General features: G+C 40.6%; 1 protein-coding gene across 3 annotated transcripts in view; it reads left to right on the forward strand.

Annotated features, from left to right (window-relative positions):
* adipor2 (adiponectin receptor 2) overlaps nucleotides 1-20023 on the forward strand; it is a 28149-nt gene extending 8126 nt beyond the window's left edge. For 2 of the 3 annotated variants that reach the window (XM_053344081.1, XM_053344082.1), the window contains exons 2-8: nucleotides 4782-4841; nucleotides 4916-5217; nucleotides 15572-15748; nucleotides 16913-17084; nucleotides 18513-18699; nucleotides 18806-19292; nucleotides 19394-20023. In XM_053344081.1, coding sequence (XP_053200056.1) covers nucleotides 5131-5217; nucleotides 15572-15748; nucleotides 16913-17084; nucleotides 18513-18699; nucleotides 18806-19292; nucleotides 19394-19522 — 1239 coding nt within the window. In that variant the 5' untranslated portion in view covers nucleotides 4782-4841; nucleotides 4916-5130 and the 3' untranslated portion in view covers nucleotides 19523-20023. The remainder of the gene's footprint in view (nucleotides 1-4781; nucleotides 4842-4915; nucleotides 5218-15571; nucleotides 15749-16912; nucleotides 17085-18512; nucleotides 18700-18805; nucleotides 19293-19393) is intronic. The other variant, XM_053344083.1, reaches the window with a different exon arrangement.
* The last annotated feature ends 750 nt before the right edge of the window (nucleotides 20024-20773 follow it).

The following is a 20773-nucleotide window of genomic DNA, read 5'->3' on the forward strand; positions in this document are numbered from 1 at the left end:
AACCTGGAGAATATCAACTTATTCCACTTGTCTTAAATCAGAAAATGCTACATTCAGAATAGTTTCCCCCGGTGCAGTTGTCATTTTCTCACCCTGCGCACATGTTGTTCTTTTTTTTACTCTCTAATATCGGTATCCGTATCGGTCCCAAAAATCCAGTATCGGTCATAGTCATTGCGTGTAGAAAGCTCACATTGATAAATGACCTTGTGTTTCACTGTTAGGATTCGGTCACCATTATTCTCAAAGTGCAGCTAAACTCAATCATTGGTTTTAGTCATTGGTTTTAAGAGGTATCCTGACATGTATGTAATGTAAAAGCTCATTTGTGTCACTAGGTCACCCGAATCCACAAATGTGTTAAGCAGCTGTCATGGCGAGATATTGAATAGGGTTTGAGATAAAATATGTTACTCTGGACTGTACTGCACCAACACATCAATGCCTTGTGATCCTTAGAGCCTCAAGGTGGTTTAAATATGGGTGAAAGGTAACTAAAGGTGGTTTGTATTATGCAATGCATCATTACCACATACATAAATGCAATGAAAAGATGAGTGTGTTTGGCTATAAATGTGTTGTAATATGATATCACAAGTTTTATCTCCTCAACGTCCTGCTGTAGTGTCTTTGGGCAAGAAGAAGCTGAACCCCTGCTTCTACACTTAATGATGAATAATTAATGCCAAACATCTGCAGGATCTATAAGCAACCTCTCATCTACTGTTTTGTAAAGCTGTCCAAAGATTTGATACATCGAATTCTGTCCAAACATGCAGCTGTGTGCAGTGCAGATATGATGTTCTGTATGAAAGGAAAACCAAAACAAAAATATACGGGGTTTCCAGTATAGCATCATCATCTCAGAAACCTTTCACAAAGCCATCAACATCAACTGTAACCTGACGACTTTTTTAATCGAGATCAAGAGTCAACATCAGTGATATTAATTTAAAGATCGATAATACCCCCTGCGTCACAACGAGATTTTAAAATTGTCTGTTCCCCTCATGGCATTACTCACAGCCTGCTAGACAGTTATAACACACACACACATACACACACACACACACACACACACACACACAGTTACTGCTGTGGACCTCTGGGTCAAGCATCAATAGCAAAAGCTCAATAGCGTCTATCATGAAAGGACAGTAATGTTTATTAATGGCGTCGCTGTTGTAGCCTCGGGGCGGGTTTATAATGTCAAGAGACCTAGAATTTTTTAAAAATGACATCAGGAATTGAGGAAGTATACTGAAAGACTGCTTTTCAAATATATAAACACTGAGCTGTTTCATTGGATGAATGAGCAGAAGAAGCAGAGATTTTTTTTTTGGGACTGGTTAATCCCTTTCTTCACCCCGGTTTACACGGCAGGTCACAAGCCTGGTTCCTTTAGGCTGCTGCCGCTCTGTTTATCTTCATGCGTCTCTCCCTGAGGTTAAAGTGTCACTCAGGGTCAGCTTGATGGTATTTCTTGTTCTAACTTGCAGAAAATACGAAGCAGATGGTAAATTTGTCTGTGCAGCTATCTGTGGCTCACACAGGGATTTAAATGGGGGGTGGTGTGGTGGGGGGGTAAGACTGTATATTGTTAGACCTCCGCAAAACTCTTATGAGCTGAGAAAATTGTGATCATATTTGCTCTGAATTAAACCTCTTGATGAGTCATCCTGCATCCTGTTGTCGACAGGCATCATGTGCCAGCTGTTGTCTCAGAAATGAAACCTTGACATGTGGAGTTGGCTCGGACCCTGGGAAGCCCCGTTACGTCTGGATATGTGAAAATTATCATTTTCTGTATCATTTTCTCTCTCTCTCTCTCTCTCTCTCTCTCTCTCTCTCTCTCTCTCTCTCTCTCTGTCTCTCTCTCTGTCTCTCTCTCTGTCTCTCTCTCTGTCTCTCTCTCTCTCTCTCTCTCTCTTTTGTTCCAACAACGTGATGCCTTTAATCTCAATATGGGGTCAGTCTGTTCTGCTCTGCTACTGTGGTCATCCAGTCCCTTCTTGCAAGCAGTGCCAATTAGCGTGCTCAGTGTTTTTGTTTCCCTGCAGTGAATAATGTGCTGTATGAACTTGGCTACGTGATACAAGGACTGCAAGCAGAGCACCAACAATCAGGCAGGCATTGTTGCCCAGGCCAGTACACCCATCCTCTATTCGCCTCAGCAAACATTTTTTGGTTATCTTGCCCTTTATCAGGGTGGCGTCTGAGGTTGTTTCCGGTTTCTTCGTACACAGTTCCTTGGAGGTCAGCTGTAGATTAGTTAGCAAGAGTGTTGAAATAATGTGGTTTTGAATAAGGATGTTAAAAGAGTGCTGTATATTTTGTTATTTAATAACCGCCTTGGCAAGATGAGAGATTATATTTGCTAAAGAATATTTGAAAAGGATGATTTGTATTTATGGATGTATATTTCTTGAATATTTACAAGGAATTAAAAAAAAAAGATGAAGATAATTTTGGTATATTTTGTGTCTATTTTGCTCTATACATCAAAGTTACATGACTGATCAATAGACTGAATATAAGGGAACTTTACACAATCCTAGACGCCACTGATGAAGGCAAAACTGCTGAAAAACAGGAGTGATTTAATTTAGATAGACTTGCATTGAAATTGTGTTAGGAATCTTTTAAAACCCACAAACTGTGTGTGTGGGTTGTAATTTTTTTAGAGGGAGAGCCGGTCACGTGTGGTCGGTCTGTACAAGTTGTTTTTTTTTGTGCCCTCTCCCCCGGTTGCCAAACTCACATCAGACTCACACAGAACTCAACTTCTCAGCTACTTCAATTGTCGAGAGAGCTGTTTGTTCTTGTGTGGCAATCAGGCCACAAGACTGTTATCTCGGGAATTGACTACAGCAGCAAAAAAAAAAAAAAAAAAGCCACCATCAGAAGTAGTTTGTTCCTCTTATTCCTCCCCTCCTCCTGCTATTAAAGGCCTGGCATGAAATCTCACTTTTCATCATGACAGAAAATGGGGTTGCAGTTACTGAAGAAAGTGCATCAATACAATTTTCAAAAGTAGTCTGTCGGGGGGAGAAAAGAGAAGCGAGGAGATGCAGTGAGGTTGATTGGACAATCTCTGCGGGTAGAAGTGTTAAGATTTCGATTAGGGATCTCGACCACAGGCCAGTTGTCTCACTAGGGCTCAAATAGTCTTCATCATCATCATCATTATCATCATCGCAGCAGAGTAAAATGACGTCGTCCGCAGGTTGATGTCACTGGATTGTGAAACTCTTTAAATGAGCTATTTCTCTGTCCGACCAAGTTTGTTTTTTGTAAATTTCTCTTCTATTAGTGAATTATAACACTATCTCATGAGGTAGTGTATAGGTGGAAAATATCAGAATATGCTAATTAGGGCTGCAACTAATTATTAATTTCAGGGGAGTCATGATATAGTTTAATTACGGTAACCAGGCCAACTTGTCTAAGCCGGCTAAAATACATACATGAACATGCTACAGCTACGTGCCACACTTCCAAAATGTTCTGGGTTGATCTTGAGCACTAGAATTATTATACCACATGTAAGTTATTCAACTATTTGGACGTTCATCGTTTGGAGCAAACCAAACTGAGGAAACAGTTCAAGATGAATACACAAACATTTACACCCCCTGAGGGTAAAATCCCCAGTGTGTGTGTCACAGGAGGGGATTTAAATGAAGTGGTCCTGTGCTCGGGGGCAAATTCATATTGACTTGCCCCCCCTACCCCCCCCCCCCCCCACCCGAGCAGTGTGTGCGTGCAAGACATGCTGATATGAATGTGCAGCTGCTGTTCTCATCATTCACGGGATATTAAATCTTTGGTTTGAGTGTTTGGAAACACGCTACTGTAAAAACGGGTAGATATGAAACAGTCCAAGGACTTTTAGTGGGGGCCTGTTTGTACATATTTTGTCAGGTTGTGGTGAACACCTGCACACTGTTACTTCAAATGCATGCCATCATGAGAATTTCCTCCCAGCATTAAAAATGATTTATGTCTGAATAAAAAGCTGCACGGTCGATTTTGACTTGATTAGATTTGGATGGAAGTGTCCCACCATGCTCTTCACCCTGTTTTCAAACTGGGAAGTGATGTTTCCCTGTAATATAAACGTCTAACAGAGCATATAAAGTGAAGTGCTTAGAGAGAACTAAAAGGGATTGTAATTTTTCAACAGGGAACACGTCTACTACCTGCGCATGAATCTGTTGTTCCTGTCTTTGGCACCTCCCGTCGCTAAGCAACTCACCATGACAGCAAGTTGGCAGCTTTTAATTGGCTGCTGGTGTTAATAGATGCAGTCTTTTGAGGGCCTTAAAACTATAAACTACTTTTTTGGAGTGACAGAGATAAAACAACGTCTCTTGATCTTATGTGCAGGACACTTTGTGTATTCCCTCCACTCATCATATTTTTGATCTGGAATAAACATCATTGGAAGACTTTCCAATGCTTTGGCTGTTTTATATGCAAATTCAAAATGTTACAGCATATATGTTGTGTTTTAATTCCTTTGGTTTAAATGTCTGACATTTATTGGTTACATTGTTTGCTGCTATCTTTTCTTGTTTGGGAATCTGTTATACAGCTCTCTTATTACTTAAGTGTTGTTTTTCTTCATTGTTTTGTTTTGTTTTGATCAGATATTATTACTTTAATTTCAAATTTGAGGATAAACAGAATGAGGCTAACTCTTCTTTTCTTCTTTCCCCATCTTTTCTTCTCTTCCTCTTCTTCTCTTTGTCTCCCTCTCTCTTTCTGTATCTCTCCAGCTCTGTCCCATTAAGTCCTGAGTGACAGTGTCAGACCAGGTCCTTCTTAGTGGAGTCCAGGTCAGTAAGTCACTCACTTTTACATTTTGTTTTGCTTAATTTTCCCTCTTTAACTTCCACCCATTTCTCCTCAGTCCAATCAGGTTTGGTCTCCTCTGGAGTTTGTCACCATCCGCTCAGCCTTCTGTTCGGTGCCAGCTGAGTTCGTTCCAGTTTCTGTTGGGGGTTGGTCCAGCGTTTCAAGCTGGACGGAGGAGAGACGTGTGGGCCTGAGGGCCCGGCCTTCGTGCTGCGACACAGAACTTCAAATCTTTTAGAACACACGTCAGATAGCGCGCCTACAGATCCCATGAGTCCCCGGGAGAAGGAAGACACACCCACCTCAGGTTCTTCAACCAGTCACCTCAGCACCGCAGGGTGCCCCGCACACAATGGGGTGAGTAGCAAACACACACACACACATGCTTTCATCTGGTTGGTTCAGAGCCATGTGGCGTGGTATGGGTCGACCGGTCACAGTAAATCTATCCCACCAAAACACACACACCCTTACATAAATAATTAAAATAGAGGATGTTAGCAGGGACGGATAATATTCTGTAACTGACCAGCAGAGTCATTCAGTATAATAATGTTGCTTAAATTATAAACTATGCAGTGTGGGTTTCTAAAATGTAAATCACAATGTCTAAGAGATATAGTGACGTAAATGAATATTGACCCTGCTTTTACTTTTTGCATCAAGACATTTCCAAAGCAGCTTGTGTACACACGCACGCACACGCTGGACCTCTTGTGGAGCTAAAAGCAAACTAGATGTGAGTCACACACGACACACAGTGATGTTCATTAGAAAGAGCAATTAGCTTTGTGGTTTAATAAGTTAACCGCAGTTGGTCGCCTTGAAAACATATTTCCCAATCAAAAAATAGATTAAACACTGTTTTTAAGTGATACTTAAAAACACAATTAAGCTTTACTTTGAACAGGAGCACTCAAAAGAACAAGTTTAGACTTTAAGGAAAGTTGGTTTAGAAAGGCTTTGGGAGAACATGTGAGAGTTGGTGTTTATTACTACTTTGTATTGAAGGGGGGATTTTTATTAGAGCTGTACGCAGTAAACATAAATACATACAAGTATAGTATATCATTTCCACTTCACCCAGTGAATAGCATTTAAATGCAAAGCATAGAGACTCATGACTATCCCGACAGCAGGCCTCAAAACTTGTGAGCTTGTAAGTACAGTAAAAAACAAATAAACAAGATATGTGTCGTAAAGGTGTAACATTACGAGCTCAGTCTAACAATTCAGTGTAAATAAAAGCTAAATACACAGACACTGAACAAAAATTTACCAGAGCAGATGGGCGATTAGTGCCTTGCTTAGGGGCACCTCAGAAGATGGAAACGCTGTATGTAACCAGTTTCTCGGGTTTTCCCAGCAGGTTCTTAGAATTAGATTTTACGCAGTTTGGTCATGAGTCTGTTTACTCAAGCTTTTCAACTTCTGCTACTTCCACTTCTTGATGACACCCTCACCACCTTCAAAACTTTTCACACTTGACAATTAGTAATTCTGCGCTATAGCAATTAACAGTACATTATGATCAGTTTGGCTCTCAGTCTGCCTGATCTTCAGTTTTAGTCCCACTCTCAAGTTTGAAGTGATGTGGATATTGAATGTGTGCAAGATTCCTGGGCCCCTAAAAATAGACCTGTTGTGTCTTTATGCAGGCAGCTTACGGGAAAGAAAGCAAACATGTTACCAAAAATCTGTGTGAGTAGCATCTCATGAAGGCGACCTATCGAACTGATCAAACAAACGTTCCAGACATACTTCCCTCAGAGGCATCATTTGTGTTCCCTTTTAGACTGCGTGTGTATACAGACAAAGCTGCCGCTCTGTTGTTCAGTGTGAAAAGCAATCAGCATAGAGCCACTGAGCTGAAACACAATAGCATGCATGTGTGTGTGTATCGTGTCTGCTCTTTTTACCTGCTGTAACACAACACGGATACCTGAGAGGATAAAAGAGGCCCCCTGCCCCAATCAACAAGGGCAGGCTGTCTTAACACCCCATAGGCAGCTCTTTTGAATTTTTCAGTATTTTGACTGGGTGTTCAAAGTGTGCAATATAGCTTCAGGGTTGGTATCACACATCCTGTTTGTCAAATTGGATCCGATGCTGCTCTGTTTCATTATTTTAGCAGGGTGATGAATGTTGGAAGGTGGTAGGAAGCGGACTCAGACTTGCTGAATAAGTCAAAACTCATTTATTCTGTCCAGTGTAACAAAAAAAACAAGTGTCTCAAAAAAAGGGTTAGGGTTAGGAAGAAGTCAATCTAAATGTAGAAGTGAATGTAAAATTGAATTGGTTTAACTCAGGATAACTCAAATTTGCTCATAACTACACTGTACTCTTCTATTTTTTGTTCTCCTAAACCAACATCCCTCCTCTTAATTAGGTCCTCCAATCTGATAGACAGAGCCATATCTCTTGTAGGGGTGTTCTTTCCCCTATACCAACTACTGGCATATAGAGCTGCCACAGTTTACTGCATTACCCCAGTAATGCAATCATGTCACGTCCACCGCAGAGTCAAGCTAATCACAGCTTCACTGCTGAGTGAGCGGCTCAAGTGATGGGACATTAGTTATTCTCTCAGGCTCTAAACAATATTCCTGCTGCAAAGTCGGCCTCTTAATGGCAACACTGGAGGAAACATTTAGACTATAGAAGCTGTAAAGAATAGACTACTACAGGAAAAAATAGTTCTGACATCTGAGGCTACTTGTATTAGTCAGTGTTGCTCACACAAACCAAATCCACATCATAATCCTCATCACAAGCCAAAATAAGTACAAGTCATGTAGATAATGAAATAAATGCCTCCCTCATGACATCACTGTTCTAACCCATGACATTACTGGATATGCCTGTAAGAGTTTAAAAGCAGGAAATCAATAGGTGACTCTTCCTTTGTCTCCTGGAATGGTGAACATGGTAAGAGACCTGAGCTAATATAAAACTCAAAAAACTTGGGACTTCAATTAATGAACAATAATTGAACTTAAATATGTGTCTGTCTTGATTTAACCATAAATGTAAGTGTAAATGTAACACAATGCTAAAATATAGAGAAAACCTGACACTAAACAAACAAGTATGGTAAGAAATCCCAACTGTAATGGGGACAAAGTTTTTTTCCTCAAAATTTCCTGTTTTTCAGACCTTTTTGACATTGTCTCTGTGTGGTCCCAGTATTTGTGTGTCTTCCTGATCACCCCCCCAGATGTCGAAAAGAATTTGGAAACAATAGCTGTTTACCTGCCAAAATGATGAAACCACGTCACCAAGCATTCAATGTGGGAATCAAAAAATTGCTTTAGACAAACCATCACGGTTAACAAAGTGTCATAAAGGACCACCAACACTATAAAACACTATAGTGTTACATTTTTACCTGCATTAATTAATTAGTGCTGAACTTTCAGTGACATTTTAGTTCAGTTTAGTTTCTTTTATAGGTTGTTTAATTCAATTCAAGTAATTAGTTGTAGTTGGCAGTAGCTGTTACGCAAATTAGTTTCATTTGGAAGTTTTGATGCAATTAATAAAAATGAGATCCTGCTTAGAACTAATAATAACCGAAGAACCCAATAAAACCTAATAATGGTATTTTTTCTTTATTAAAGGAATCTTATCAGTGTGACTAATTGAACACTGTGTTTTTGTCTTAAACTAGGATTGTGAATACTTCTCTGTGATCATGCAGCTCAAACTGAAAAAACCCCACCATGTAATGTACATTCAGAAACCTACAAGAGGAAACAAGCCAAAAACACAAGCTGTGGAATTTTATTACATACACATTTCAGCTGCCAACACAAAACATGGGAAATACCAATAAACAGTGAACAAACACTGGTGAACAATGCATGAGATTTTGGACCCCAAAACATCCTCTCTTTGTGCCGAAGCTTTTTTTATTACATTGTTGCCTTGACGTCTAGCCTCAGGTGGATCTGACAGTTTCCTCTTATTGTACCTGTCAACCACAATCATGACTCCCCAGTTATTCCAGCAGTGTTATTGTCATCATGCATTAAACCCTTCGACGTTGATGGGGGGTAAAAAATCAAAATAGTTGTAGTTTGTAGCAAATAAAAAAATTGGTGACATAATCACAATGTAAAGTCTGTGGGCCGAGGGGGCACTGAGTGAGGGAAACAGTACCAGAAGTAAACGTGGAAGCTAGAAACTCTTTTTGGTGTATGTGCCAGCTGAAAAATTGTTATAGGACTGAACGGGTGCCATTTTTTGGTCCGGTATCCAGCTCTTTAATAATGTGTCTGTATAACAATGTCTGAGCCTTGTGACTTTGATTACAGCTTTGCACAGACTGCAAACTAGCACAGGACAAGATTCACATGCTGATTGGACTTTTAAAATCGCCCACTGCTGTAGGTGATATTCAGCTCCAGTTTAATGTCTGTACTTATCCGATGAGGCTGAAAAAATTATAACAAAAAACATCTTTGAAGTGAAAAAAAAAACTGAAGATCCCTGATTTAGGCATCCAAACTGTGACCAGTTTGATATAAATCTGTGTTACTTTGTTGCCATGCTAATGCAGATTTTTCATGCCTTCCTCGTGGTCATGGGCAGAAACAGAGAAGACAGTTTGTCTGGTGGTGGCCTGAGCACAGCGTCTGTTGTTCAAAGCCGGGCATGTGCATGCTCTCGGAACAATCTGTCTGTTTTTTTTAGGGTCTTGCGTCTTTTCCAAATCGCTATCATCCCAGGGGAGCATTGTGCATGTGTGAGTCACATGTCAGTTCTCTCCGTCGGCGCTGTGCAGGGGTTACAGTGTACAAGGGTGAACTCTTCCCTCTATGGTCTGTTTCAGCTTCAGGCTCTGCACACATTGGTCAGCAAAATTTGAACTCTATCCCTGTTGGCTGACACACTGTTTCCCTTGTTCCCGCCCTCGAACTGTACTGCACGTGACTTTGTTTACGTTGAATCTAAAGTTACATGTGTCAGTGGAGGATGGAGACTTTTTCCTCGAACCTCTCTCCTCCTCTCTTCCCACCCAAATCTGTCTTCTGCTGTCTGACTGCAGAAGTAACTGGAGCAGAGGATTCCTCAAAACATGCACACACACACACGCGCACACACACAAAGCGGCTCAGGTGTGTGTGCACGTGTGGGGTCATAAGTCAGGTGAAACTCATTAGTCCGGTCTACATAAAAAATAGTTAATGAGTCTGGGGGGAACAGGATATGTGTTTTTTGTTGGTGAGTGTGAGATGGAGGGAGAAATTGGTCTTTAGGGGCTTTTAAGAAAAACTGCCTCATTTAATTTTGAGTGGACCTGTGCCTAGAGGGATTCCCTGGTCCCCTTCTTGTTGTCATGTCTGTATATCATCCACGTCTACCTGCTTAGCTGATGCTAATGCCAATGTTGTTCCTGACTTTGTCCTCCACACACATTCTTCCCTGTAAGATTTTATTATTGTGATTTATCCATCATCTGGTCTTTCTTTTTATTTTAGTTTAAACTTGTGTCCCAAAACTTAACACACCGTTTGTGGTTTCAGTAACACAGAGTAGAAACATAACTTGAATTTATTGTACTTGTTAGTAAAGTTAACAGACTCTAACACACTAAAAAACTTTCTAACGTTTAGCTTTACACCAGAATATTTCAGTGCTTTCAGGCTGCTTGATGATAAGTGACTTAAATCACCTTAGTATATATAACCTCTTTATTCTTCAGGAAAACATTCACTAAACCTCCACATTGCCTCCTAAAAATGAGCACATATATGACCTTTTAAAAATAAAATAAAACTGATTCATTAAAATAATAGAGTTACCTACCTGTCCAAACTTGGGGTATGCCTGCAACACACTGATAAGGCTGTTTTTCCTCGTTATCAGACACACACTCTCCTAAGGCCACACACACACACACACACATACACTTTGTCACACTCACATATACACAAGTATAAAAACACATACTGTACATACACTGCAAAAAACACTGAACAGTGTAATGTTACTTAACTTTGTTCCCAATAGACTTGCTGCCCTTTTTAATTGGTAGATGTTATCAAATCTGTTCTCTGATCTCTTAAAGGACCAGGGTGCAAAATTTAGTAGCATGTGGCAGTGAGGTTGCAGATTGCAATGAACTGAACAAGCCTCCCTCTTTCATGTGAATACACATGAATTAAAACATACACGTGAATATTATATTCCATTTCTGCCATATCCGTTCGGCTACATGCCAGGAAATTCTACACACTACACTTTTTAAATCCTTTAAATACATTTCCAGGAGGTTCCTCCAGGCGAATCACAGGAAGTTATTTCCCAGAAAAGAGGGAACAGCGCTCAGCAACAGAGTGACAACAACTCGGACGATTACAAGACAGTGACTGTGGCTTTTTGTCTGCCTGCGTATGCTGACCTCCAGACTGCTCTAATCATACATGATGAGTTGTTATATAGTCATATCCTTGACCACGCACACACACACACACATACCCTCTGTTTCACACGGAGTGAAATTTGACTCCACAGCCCCAGCCTCAGCCATAATGACTTGTTGGAGACCGGGCAGCTGAAGTTGACTCACGTGCGTCTGACACACTGTGTTTGTCCGAGCAGTGTGAGTGTGTGCCTTAATATATGTACATTAGTATGTCGGGGATAGAGCCAAAAACCGTAACCTACTTTGCTCCTGCAGTCCTCCTGTCTGAATCTTCTGCCCAAGTTATTAGATCTGTTTACAGCAACTTCAGCTGACAGCAAAACTTTCTGCATCAGCTGCTGCTAGACCTCAACACCGGACATGTGCTTTCTCAGTCTAGATTAGGTTTAGTGCAGCTGAACAGATGTTTCACGGGAGAAAAAAGCTTTTCTCTCACACAGTCTCATTTTCAGTAGAAAGTAAATGCAAATTTCTCAAATAAAAAGAAGAACACTTAAGCTAAAACATTTTGAGATACACATTTTTCTTTGGACAAGTTTGAAGCAGGTCCTCAAACACAGAAAACTGGGGTCTAATTTCTAACCTTTGACCTTCTTACTTACAGTTAGTGACCAGATATTTGAAATGTGTCCAGTTTTTATTTTATTTCATTGGTGCTTTTAAGTATCTTTTATTATATCATTATTTGCATTATGATTTCTTTTGAGAAGTCAAAATCATGACGTGAAAATGTTGACATGGCTCAGGTTCAGGCCCAAGAGTCCATGAGTGTTAAAACACTTATTGTTGGATCGGAAAGGAGATCAATTAGAAACGCTTTTGACAATTGATTTAGCGTTTTAATATATTTGGGACATCACTGCAGGCCCCTAAAAGTTTTGATTGGTCTTTTTGATCATTTTTATTATGATTAAATGATTCATTTAGTCTAGTTTTCTCATGATGATTATGTAATTGTTTTCTGGCCTCCACATACATTAACGAGCCTTTTGTTTACACCACACAGAGCAGCTCGGGTGATTACTCAGCACTCACCACTGCTAAGGAAGTCACTGAATGTACTTCCTGCTTTACTGTACATAGGGGCATCACCGATAGGAATTAGGCGAGATAGTCTGATGACGCAAATCTACACTACTTCAGAAATTAAAGTGATGGGACACATTTTTACACACGTCCTGTCTCTTTGGCTTACAAGTCTGCAACACTGACGTAATAAACCCTTAAATAAACATAAAGTTGGACCGTACAGTAGCCCAACAGCTGGAGAAGTAAACCACTTAAACGTACAGGTTGGAGGTTAAATGCCTCTCATTTATCTCTGTCACTACTGCTTTTTTTTCATATAATAATAGGTGTGATTTATATAGCGCCTTTCACAAACCCAAGGACGCTTTACAAAATATATAACAAACAAACAAAAAAACTAAACAAGAAAAAAAAAAAAAGTTAACTGAAGCAGTGTGTGTGCGTATGACACACTATCCCCTATACCTGTCTGTCCTGAATGCCTTTAATGTTTCAGTGCACAGACTCCCATCCTGTGTGTTTGTGTGTGTGTGTGTTTGTGTGTGTTTGTGTGTGTGTGTGTGTGAGTGTGTGACAATGCTTCATTATTTGTCTCAGTATAATCAGTGATGGTATGGCTTCTCATGGGGAAAAGATTTAGTGATGACACATTGAGTACACTTAGAGGACACCCAGTTGTCCCCACCCTACACACACACTCACACTCACATGCACGCACGCACACACACACACACTAAGAATAACCTCGCAATCCACAGCAAAACTGGCAGCATCTGGATTTGAGCCTGCAACTCTATTACATGCATGCATGGACACACAAGACAGGCTATTACACACACACACACACACACACACACACACACAAAGACCGCAGAGCACACGTGACTACCTGGCAGTCACCCAGATACCCTCTGCTTGCATAGTATCCTCAATCACTGAAGCTTACCCTCACGCACACACACACTCACACACACAACATCGATGACAGGTGTCACCTTTATCTCTGCTTTGTAACACACAGTGGATTTATGAGAATGTGGTTTTACAGTTGCTTGCCTTCAGTTGTGATTGAAATGGTGTATGTGTGGGTGTGTGTCCCTTTCTCATACACACACACACACATAAACAGTAGCCGTCTGAGATTCATCCTCATGCATGATTAAGCAAGTGAAAGCACACACACACACACACACACACAAAATGCACAGGCAGATGTAAGACTTACAAACTTATACTTTAGGAATCTGAAAGTGTCGACAGTCTGCTGAAGATACATCACACACACACACACACACACACACACACACACACACACACACACACACACACACACACACACACACACACACACACACACACAGGGACCATGTTGTTGGAGTTTATTTTGCTAGTGGGTCTTAAAAATGGGTTAGTCATGCATTATAAATACAACAGGACTTCTCTCTCTCTCCTCTCTCTCTCTCTCTCTCTCTCTTTTTTTCTGCAGTTCTTGTCTGTCTCTGTCTCGCTGCTTTTCCCTAATTTTCTCACTCTTGTCTCGCTCTTGTCCCCCACCCCCCCACCCCCCTCATCCTGAGTAATAAAAAGAACAGAGGACACATCTTATCTAATCATTTCCTTTCAGCAGAATGTGTGGAGGAGTTTGCGTGCTTGTGTTGGCGTTAAAGAAAATAAAAATATATGTGTGTGTGTATGTGTGTGTGTGACACCTCTTTGTCTGCATGTTTTTATGGAAGTACGTCTGTAAGCATGATTGATTTTGTCCACTTCAGTCTCCACACACAACATCACTGTTTTCAGTGTTTCGTTTATTTTGTGTGTCAGTTATGAAAGATTGTGTATTTGTCACCAAGTGACCATGTTATCGTATTTCCTCAAATAACAGATGGTGGTCAGTTAAAAGCCGGGCCTCCAGTAATGGACTGACTGTGTGGTTGACATGAACAAATAAAGTCCGGCAGCAAAAACAGGTGGAGGAAAAAACAGGGGTGGATAAACTCCTGGTGCCTGTTATATAATGTGCATGCCAGTTAAGCATTAGTAGTAGTTACTTCTATTAGTACATGTGTAGCCCTGTAGTCGACCACCACGGCAGGGAAGGATGGTGGAGAAGACGTGACTGTACATCCTTTAGCATGCTAACAAGACTTAACAGAGCAAACAGAAGCCGATCAGAAAACAAATAGGCTTTGTACTAAAATAGAAGCAAATATACTCATCAAATAGAGGGAATTACAAATAAAGGCCTCTTTCTCATATAAACCTGCTTCCAATGAAGGCCTGATATCCTCTGCAGTTGCAATAAATAAAGGTCCTGGCCACTATTAGAGGAAATACTGTTTAATCTTCCATGTGCAAATGTAAGATTGGACAGACTGTGTCTTCATCGTCTCAACCTGGGGGTCGGGACACCGCAGGGCTGGCAAGATAAATCACGGTCTGTTGTGGACAGAGATTAAACACGATACACTCCTGGCACAGTAGTAGAGATTTATTCAGATCAACTCCACTAATCTACACATTTACCAAAGTTTTATATTGTTATGGCCGTACTGCGTGGTAGGATTCACAATCGTGCTCCAAACAGCTGTGCCAATGACATAATTATCAGCCAAATCTGCCTTTCAAGCTTCTAATTGTGAATTTATTATTTGCATTTGACCAGCAGTACACGTTTTTCTACATTTTTACCATCACAGTCCTCTTTGCAGTGAGTGACGGCTCTCTCTGCTCCAACAAAGCTTCCCTTATATAGAGAAATGGGGGCGTGGTAATATGCAAATTACTGATAGCGGGCGCGCAGCTGTCACTTTAGAATGATTTGGATTCAATAACATGGGCACAAAATTGATGATGATTGTTGATGCATGTTGTGTTTGTGTTGTGAGGCTCAGCGGCTGTGTGATGAGTGATGAAGCTGGATGACAGTTCTGTTGTTGTGTTGAATTTCATTTGCAATTGAAAAGAGGATGATGTAAGCTGGGATCAATAAAGTCTCACACATGTCTGAAGTGGGCACCATGTAATCACAGCGGGCTCAGATTAAATGTCACCTCTGTTTTCCGGTCGCTCTCCATTTCATTCATCTACTAAAGTGGAAAAGCCCTCATAAATTAAATATGAGACTGTTTTTGTGAGCTTTAAAACTCCTGTTGGCTCTTCTTTTGTCTTGATAAAAATGTGTCAGGTGTCATCCCTCTAAAATTGCTGTCTTTAACATTGTGGCTTTCTGTTTTTTGGGGGTTTTTTTAGGGTGTCCCAGAGTGCGATGACGAGAGAAGAAAAAATGAAAAGGACGACAGAGGAAGAGAAGGAGAGGTCCAGGAGGTGGAAGAGGATGAGAGGAGCAGTGATGAAGGTTTCATGGGAATGACTCCGCTGCTGCAGGCTCACCATGCCATGGAGAGGATGGAGGAATTTGTACATAAGGTAAACACACACAGACACACACACACACACACACACACACACACACACACACACACACACACACACACACACACACACACACACACACACACACACACAGTCAATTTATTTTTCCCCTTTCATAAACAGATAAAATGGAAACTTATCTATTCTGTACAGACGTTGTGGAGCACCACGCCTTTAATTCTACCACTTATAACATTTCTTATCTTCCAAATAGTGATGTCTTTGTTTTTGTTTTGTTTCTTTCACAGTGAAAGAAACCAATGAAACCATAAAAACACAGAGTGGTTACAGAATGTTATCCTAAGGCAAACCTCACATGCTTAAGTTTACCATTTTTCATGTTGTATTAAAAGCAGAACGAGTTTCATTAGGCAAGTTAGACTGGAAACTGTCCAAAACACACTAAAAATAATCTGTTCATTTGTGATAAAAGTGTATTGTGTTGGGGTAAAGGTCTATTAAAAAAAATAGGTGTCCCCTTCTGCTGTTCTGAGGAACTCTAACTGTATGATTTCACAACAACTTCTGAGAGGCGAGTTTATGTCCTCTTCTTTTAGTCAAATCTGTGTAATTCATTTAAAATGACAAGTAGACATGGAGAGTTAAACTGGTATCTTATAAGATGACACTGTTGAACTGGAATGTGCACTCATGAACTCAGAGCACACCAGCTTGGAATAATAAACACACACACACACACACACACACACACACACACACACACACACACACACACACACACACACACACACACACACACACACACACACACACATACACACACACACAGGGAGTCTGCTGAAATTGCAACCAGCAGGTTGTAAATTACAAATTAATCACTGTGGAGAGAAACTGTCAAAAGATTCTCTCACTTCTCTCTCAGTCAGGGGGATCTGCCATATCGGACTTCAGCTTATTTATTTACATCACTTGACCCCGATGCTATTCATTTGACACTGACACCTGCTACACATACTTATGATCACATACTGTACAACACACACATACACACACACACACACACACACCTCCCATTCCAGTAAACAACCACCTGCTTTTGAGTTGAATGTTATTAAAAGTCATTTTTATTTATTCACATTTTCCACATTTCCCATTCCAAATTTGAATATGATGTTGATTTTTTTATCAACCAATCAGATGTGGGAGGGCCGGTGGCGTGTCATACCTCACGACGTGCTCCCTGACTGGCTGAAGGACAACGACTACCTGCTCCACGGCCACAGGCCACCCATGCCTTCTTTCCGCGCCTGCTTCAAGAGCATCTTCAGAATCCACACAGAGACAGGAAACATCTGGACACACCTGCTAGGTAGGACACACAGTCAAACTTAACGACAGGTGCACAAGAACAAACACACACACACACACACACACACACATATACACACACACACACTGTATTACAGCCTGGATTAAGGACTCTAATATCTGAATGAAGTAATAAAGTTAAAAGTTGGACCTGTCATGTGTCACTGTATTTATAAATCTATGTTTTTATCCTTTACTTAACCTTTGTGTTAAACCACAAGAGTTACATAATACATACTTCTGTAATATATCACAGAGGCAGGCAACAGATTCCAGCTTATTAGCTTTTGTAAGCACTGCCGTGTCGAAAGCTGAGCTCATGTTGGTGTAAGAGGGTGTTATTTCTGACCTTTTTAGTGAACTGCTTGGTATTAGTTGGATTTGGATTTGCTAACATTGGGTTTTGTCCCATTTTAGAAAATAATTCGGTTCTACATGTACCAAAGCATCTTTTTTTCTTCCGTAAAGTTTCTCTTCAATTGGAGATAACTTTGTGATTTTCTGCTCCCACCTAGTGGTTAAACAGAGATACTGCAACTAAAATGTCTTTGATCTTAGTGAGGTTGTGGGAACAGTGAATACTATTAATGATATTTATGTTGTTTTGATAGGAGGAACTTTAAACATTAATGTGTTTTTCCCTTCTTTTTGAGTTTGAGTAACACTTTAATTTACCTTTGATGTTATACTTATTTCAGGGAAATTTGCAGATATTTTATGTTACAGAGAGGGTGATGCAATTTGGCACAAATTATATTAAAAAACTGAAAGAAAGTATTGGTTTAATTGGTACATACCCTTAAAGTGATACCAATACCAAGTACTTCATTCAATACCTTTAAAAAAAAAAAAAAAAAAAAAAAAAAAAAAATCTATTTCATTTCATTCTCATCATGTGAATGGAAACTTCACTTGTGTAAAATGCCACCACTCCTCCCCATCCAAATGATTCTTACATAAAAACCTTTTGAGAGTGTTCAAATTGTTAAAATATATAACTGCTGCAAAACTGTACAATGAAGTATTATCACCACGGACTGTGGGGGGTTATAGCTGCTGCCGTAGGGGGCCAATCACCTCGCATCTAAGGGAAGAACTCCCTACTCAATATATTCTACATATGTTCAACTTCTTTCTTAAATACTCCATATTGAGCACATTCCTTACATACTACCAAATTACATAACATTTTCCTACAATTGTCACTGGAGGAGCGATGTGTTTAGAATTACTTATCTAGATTAAGATATTTACTACTCATTCATTCTTCTTTTTTTTTTTAATAAATTTGTTGGCATAGACGCCTTTATTTAGCAGTGGACAGACAGGAAACATGGGAGAGAGAGAGGGGGTTGTGACAGCAGCAAAGGACCCTCATTCATGCGTGCCCTCATTCTTCTTTTTGTCTCCCCTTCTGTCTCTCTGTCAGGCTGTCTGTTTTTCCTCTGTCTGGGTCTGATGTACATGTTCAGGCCCAACATGTCGTTCGTGGCGCCGGTCCAGGAGAAGGTGGTGATTGGTATTTTTTTCATGGGAGCCATCCTCTGCCTCTCCTTCTCCTGGCTCTTTCACACAGTCTACTGCCACTCCGAGGGCGTGTCCAGAATCTTCTCCAAGTAAGACAAAAGAGAAACTTTAGAACACAAAAACACAAAATAATAGGCTGGTTGAGGGACAAGAGAAAACACTGATAAATGCTCACTGCTTGTTTTCTGTGTTCAGGTTGGACTACAGTGGGATCGCCTTCCTGATCATGGGCTCATTCGTGCCCTGGCTCTACTACTCCTTCTACTGTTCTCCTCAGCCCTGCTTCATCTACTTGATGGTGGTGTGTATCCTGGGACTGTCTGCCATCACCGTCTCCCAGTGTGACTTCTTCGCCACACCACAGTACAGAGGAGTCAGAGCAGGTACAGTGAGACAGCGATGGGATCAGTATTTATTTTCTTTTAAAGCTTTACATCAGGCGTTCAGATGTTTAGGTTTCAGTATTCACCGCCTCTCTTCCTGTTCAGGTGTTTTTGTGGGTCTGGGTCTGAGCGGCGTTGTTCCCACCCTGCATTTTGTCATCAGCGAGGGTCTGATCAAAGCGACCACCATGGGTCAGATGGGCTGGCTGTTGCTGATGGCAACACTCTACATCACTGGAGCCTGTTTGTACGCCGCTCGCATCCCCGAGAGGTTCTTCCCCGGAAAGTGCGACATCTGGGTGGGTGCAACTTTAAAGTGGACGCTGTTATCTTGTATTTGTTGCCTTTGTTAAATCTAAAACACTCACTGACTGACTTTACCTTTCTCTTTTCTTTATAGTTCCACTCTCACCAGTTGTTCCACATCTTGGTGGTTGCCGGGGCATTCGTTCATTTCCACGGAGTCTCCAACTTGCAGGAGTTTCGCTACACGGCGGGAGCGGGCTGCGCTGAGGACGGCACTCTTTAACACGCATGCACACACACTGACTCACTCATTCACTCACACACATTTTACAGGGAGGCACTGGTTCTAATAATATGCACAGAGTTACACACACATGCTCTTTAAACAGGCACACACATGCTCTCCACCCCAAACTGAAGGCCGAAGCAGCTTGTCCGGTGTGTGTCTGTGTGCGTAATACACAGGATGGCCTCCCAGGGGGCGCTATTAAAACTGACTGACAAGGGTTTTTGTTCTCTTTCTGTCCCTCCGTCTGTCTGTCTATCTGTCTGTCCATCCCCACCTCCTGTGGCTCTTTTGCTCCTATTATGAATCCAATTTAAAGGCGACATGTTTTTCTAAAGCAGTTTTCGAGACTCTTTCCGGGAAAATATCTCCGTTTGTTCGGGAGGCGCTCAAAACCTCCCTTCAATAATTCTTCATTTTCTTCTGTGTTGAGTTCTGACTTTTTCATGGTTTGATTTGAAGAGGAAGCGTAATTGTGGCTATGAAAAAAAAAAGAAAGACATTTTTGGGGTGTTTCCTTGTTGAATGCTGTTTTCCAAGTCACACTTCAGAGCATTCAAACACAAGAAAGAAAGAAAGAAAAGAAAGAAAAAGAATGAAGTGGAAAATGTCTTTCTTTACATGATTGTGAAGGTTTCAAGGGGGAAATGCGGGGACTTGTTGGGGATGATGTTTGGGTTGTGTGGGGGGGCTTAATAGTCACTTTTAAAAGAAAAAAAAACTTTTCCATGTAAATAAGATTTCTAAATTTTGGGTTATAGATTTGTATGAAATATATATAAAAAAAAGAACAAAAAAAAGATGTTATACGATGATGGCAAGATACTGAATAAATAAATATGTTAGTTAATAAATCAATTAAAGAAGAGGAGGAGAGGTGCAGTGGACAGAATAATATGTTCTGAAATTGGAGGGAAACACTTCAAACAACTTAATTTAGTCTGAATATGCAAAGATAAGCGATAAGGAGGAAATATAAGGCACAACATCTGGATCTTATGTTGTCTCCAGTGCAGGTGTGAAGTGAGCTTAATGTCACTTTTCTGACCTCCAAACAAGAGTTCTTTTTTTTCTCACTTTTGTCTTGAACCTGTGGCCTCGTGCTCGTCAAGCATCGCTTATTTTAAAATCTCTCTAAAAAAAAGACTCATGGGCCTCATGAATAAACACGTTCTCATGTGAACATTTGTGCTTGAAACCAAATCTTAAGTCAAAGCTATGATGATATAAAAGAATCATCCTAATATG

The sequence above is a fragment of the Scomber japonicus genome, chromosome 23 (genome assembly GCF_027409825.1).
Source record: "Scomber japonicus isolate fScoJap1 chromosome 23, fScoJap1.pri, whole genome shotgun sequence".
NCBI lineage: Eukaryota > Metazoa > Chordata > Actinopteri > Scombriformes > Scombridae > Scomber > Scomber japonicus.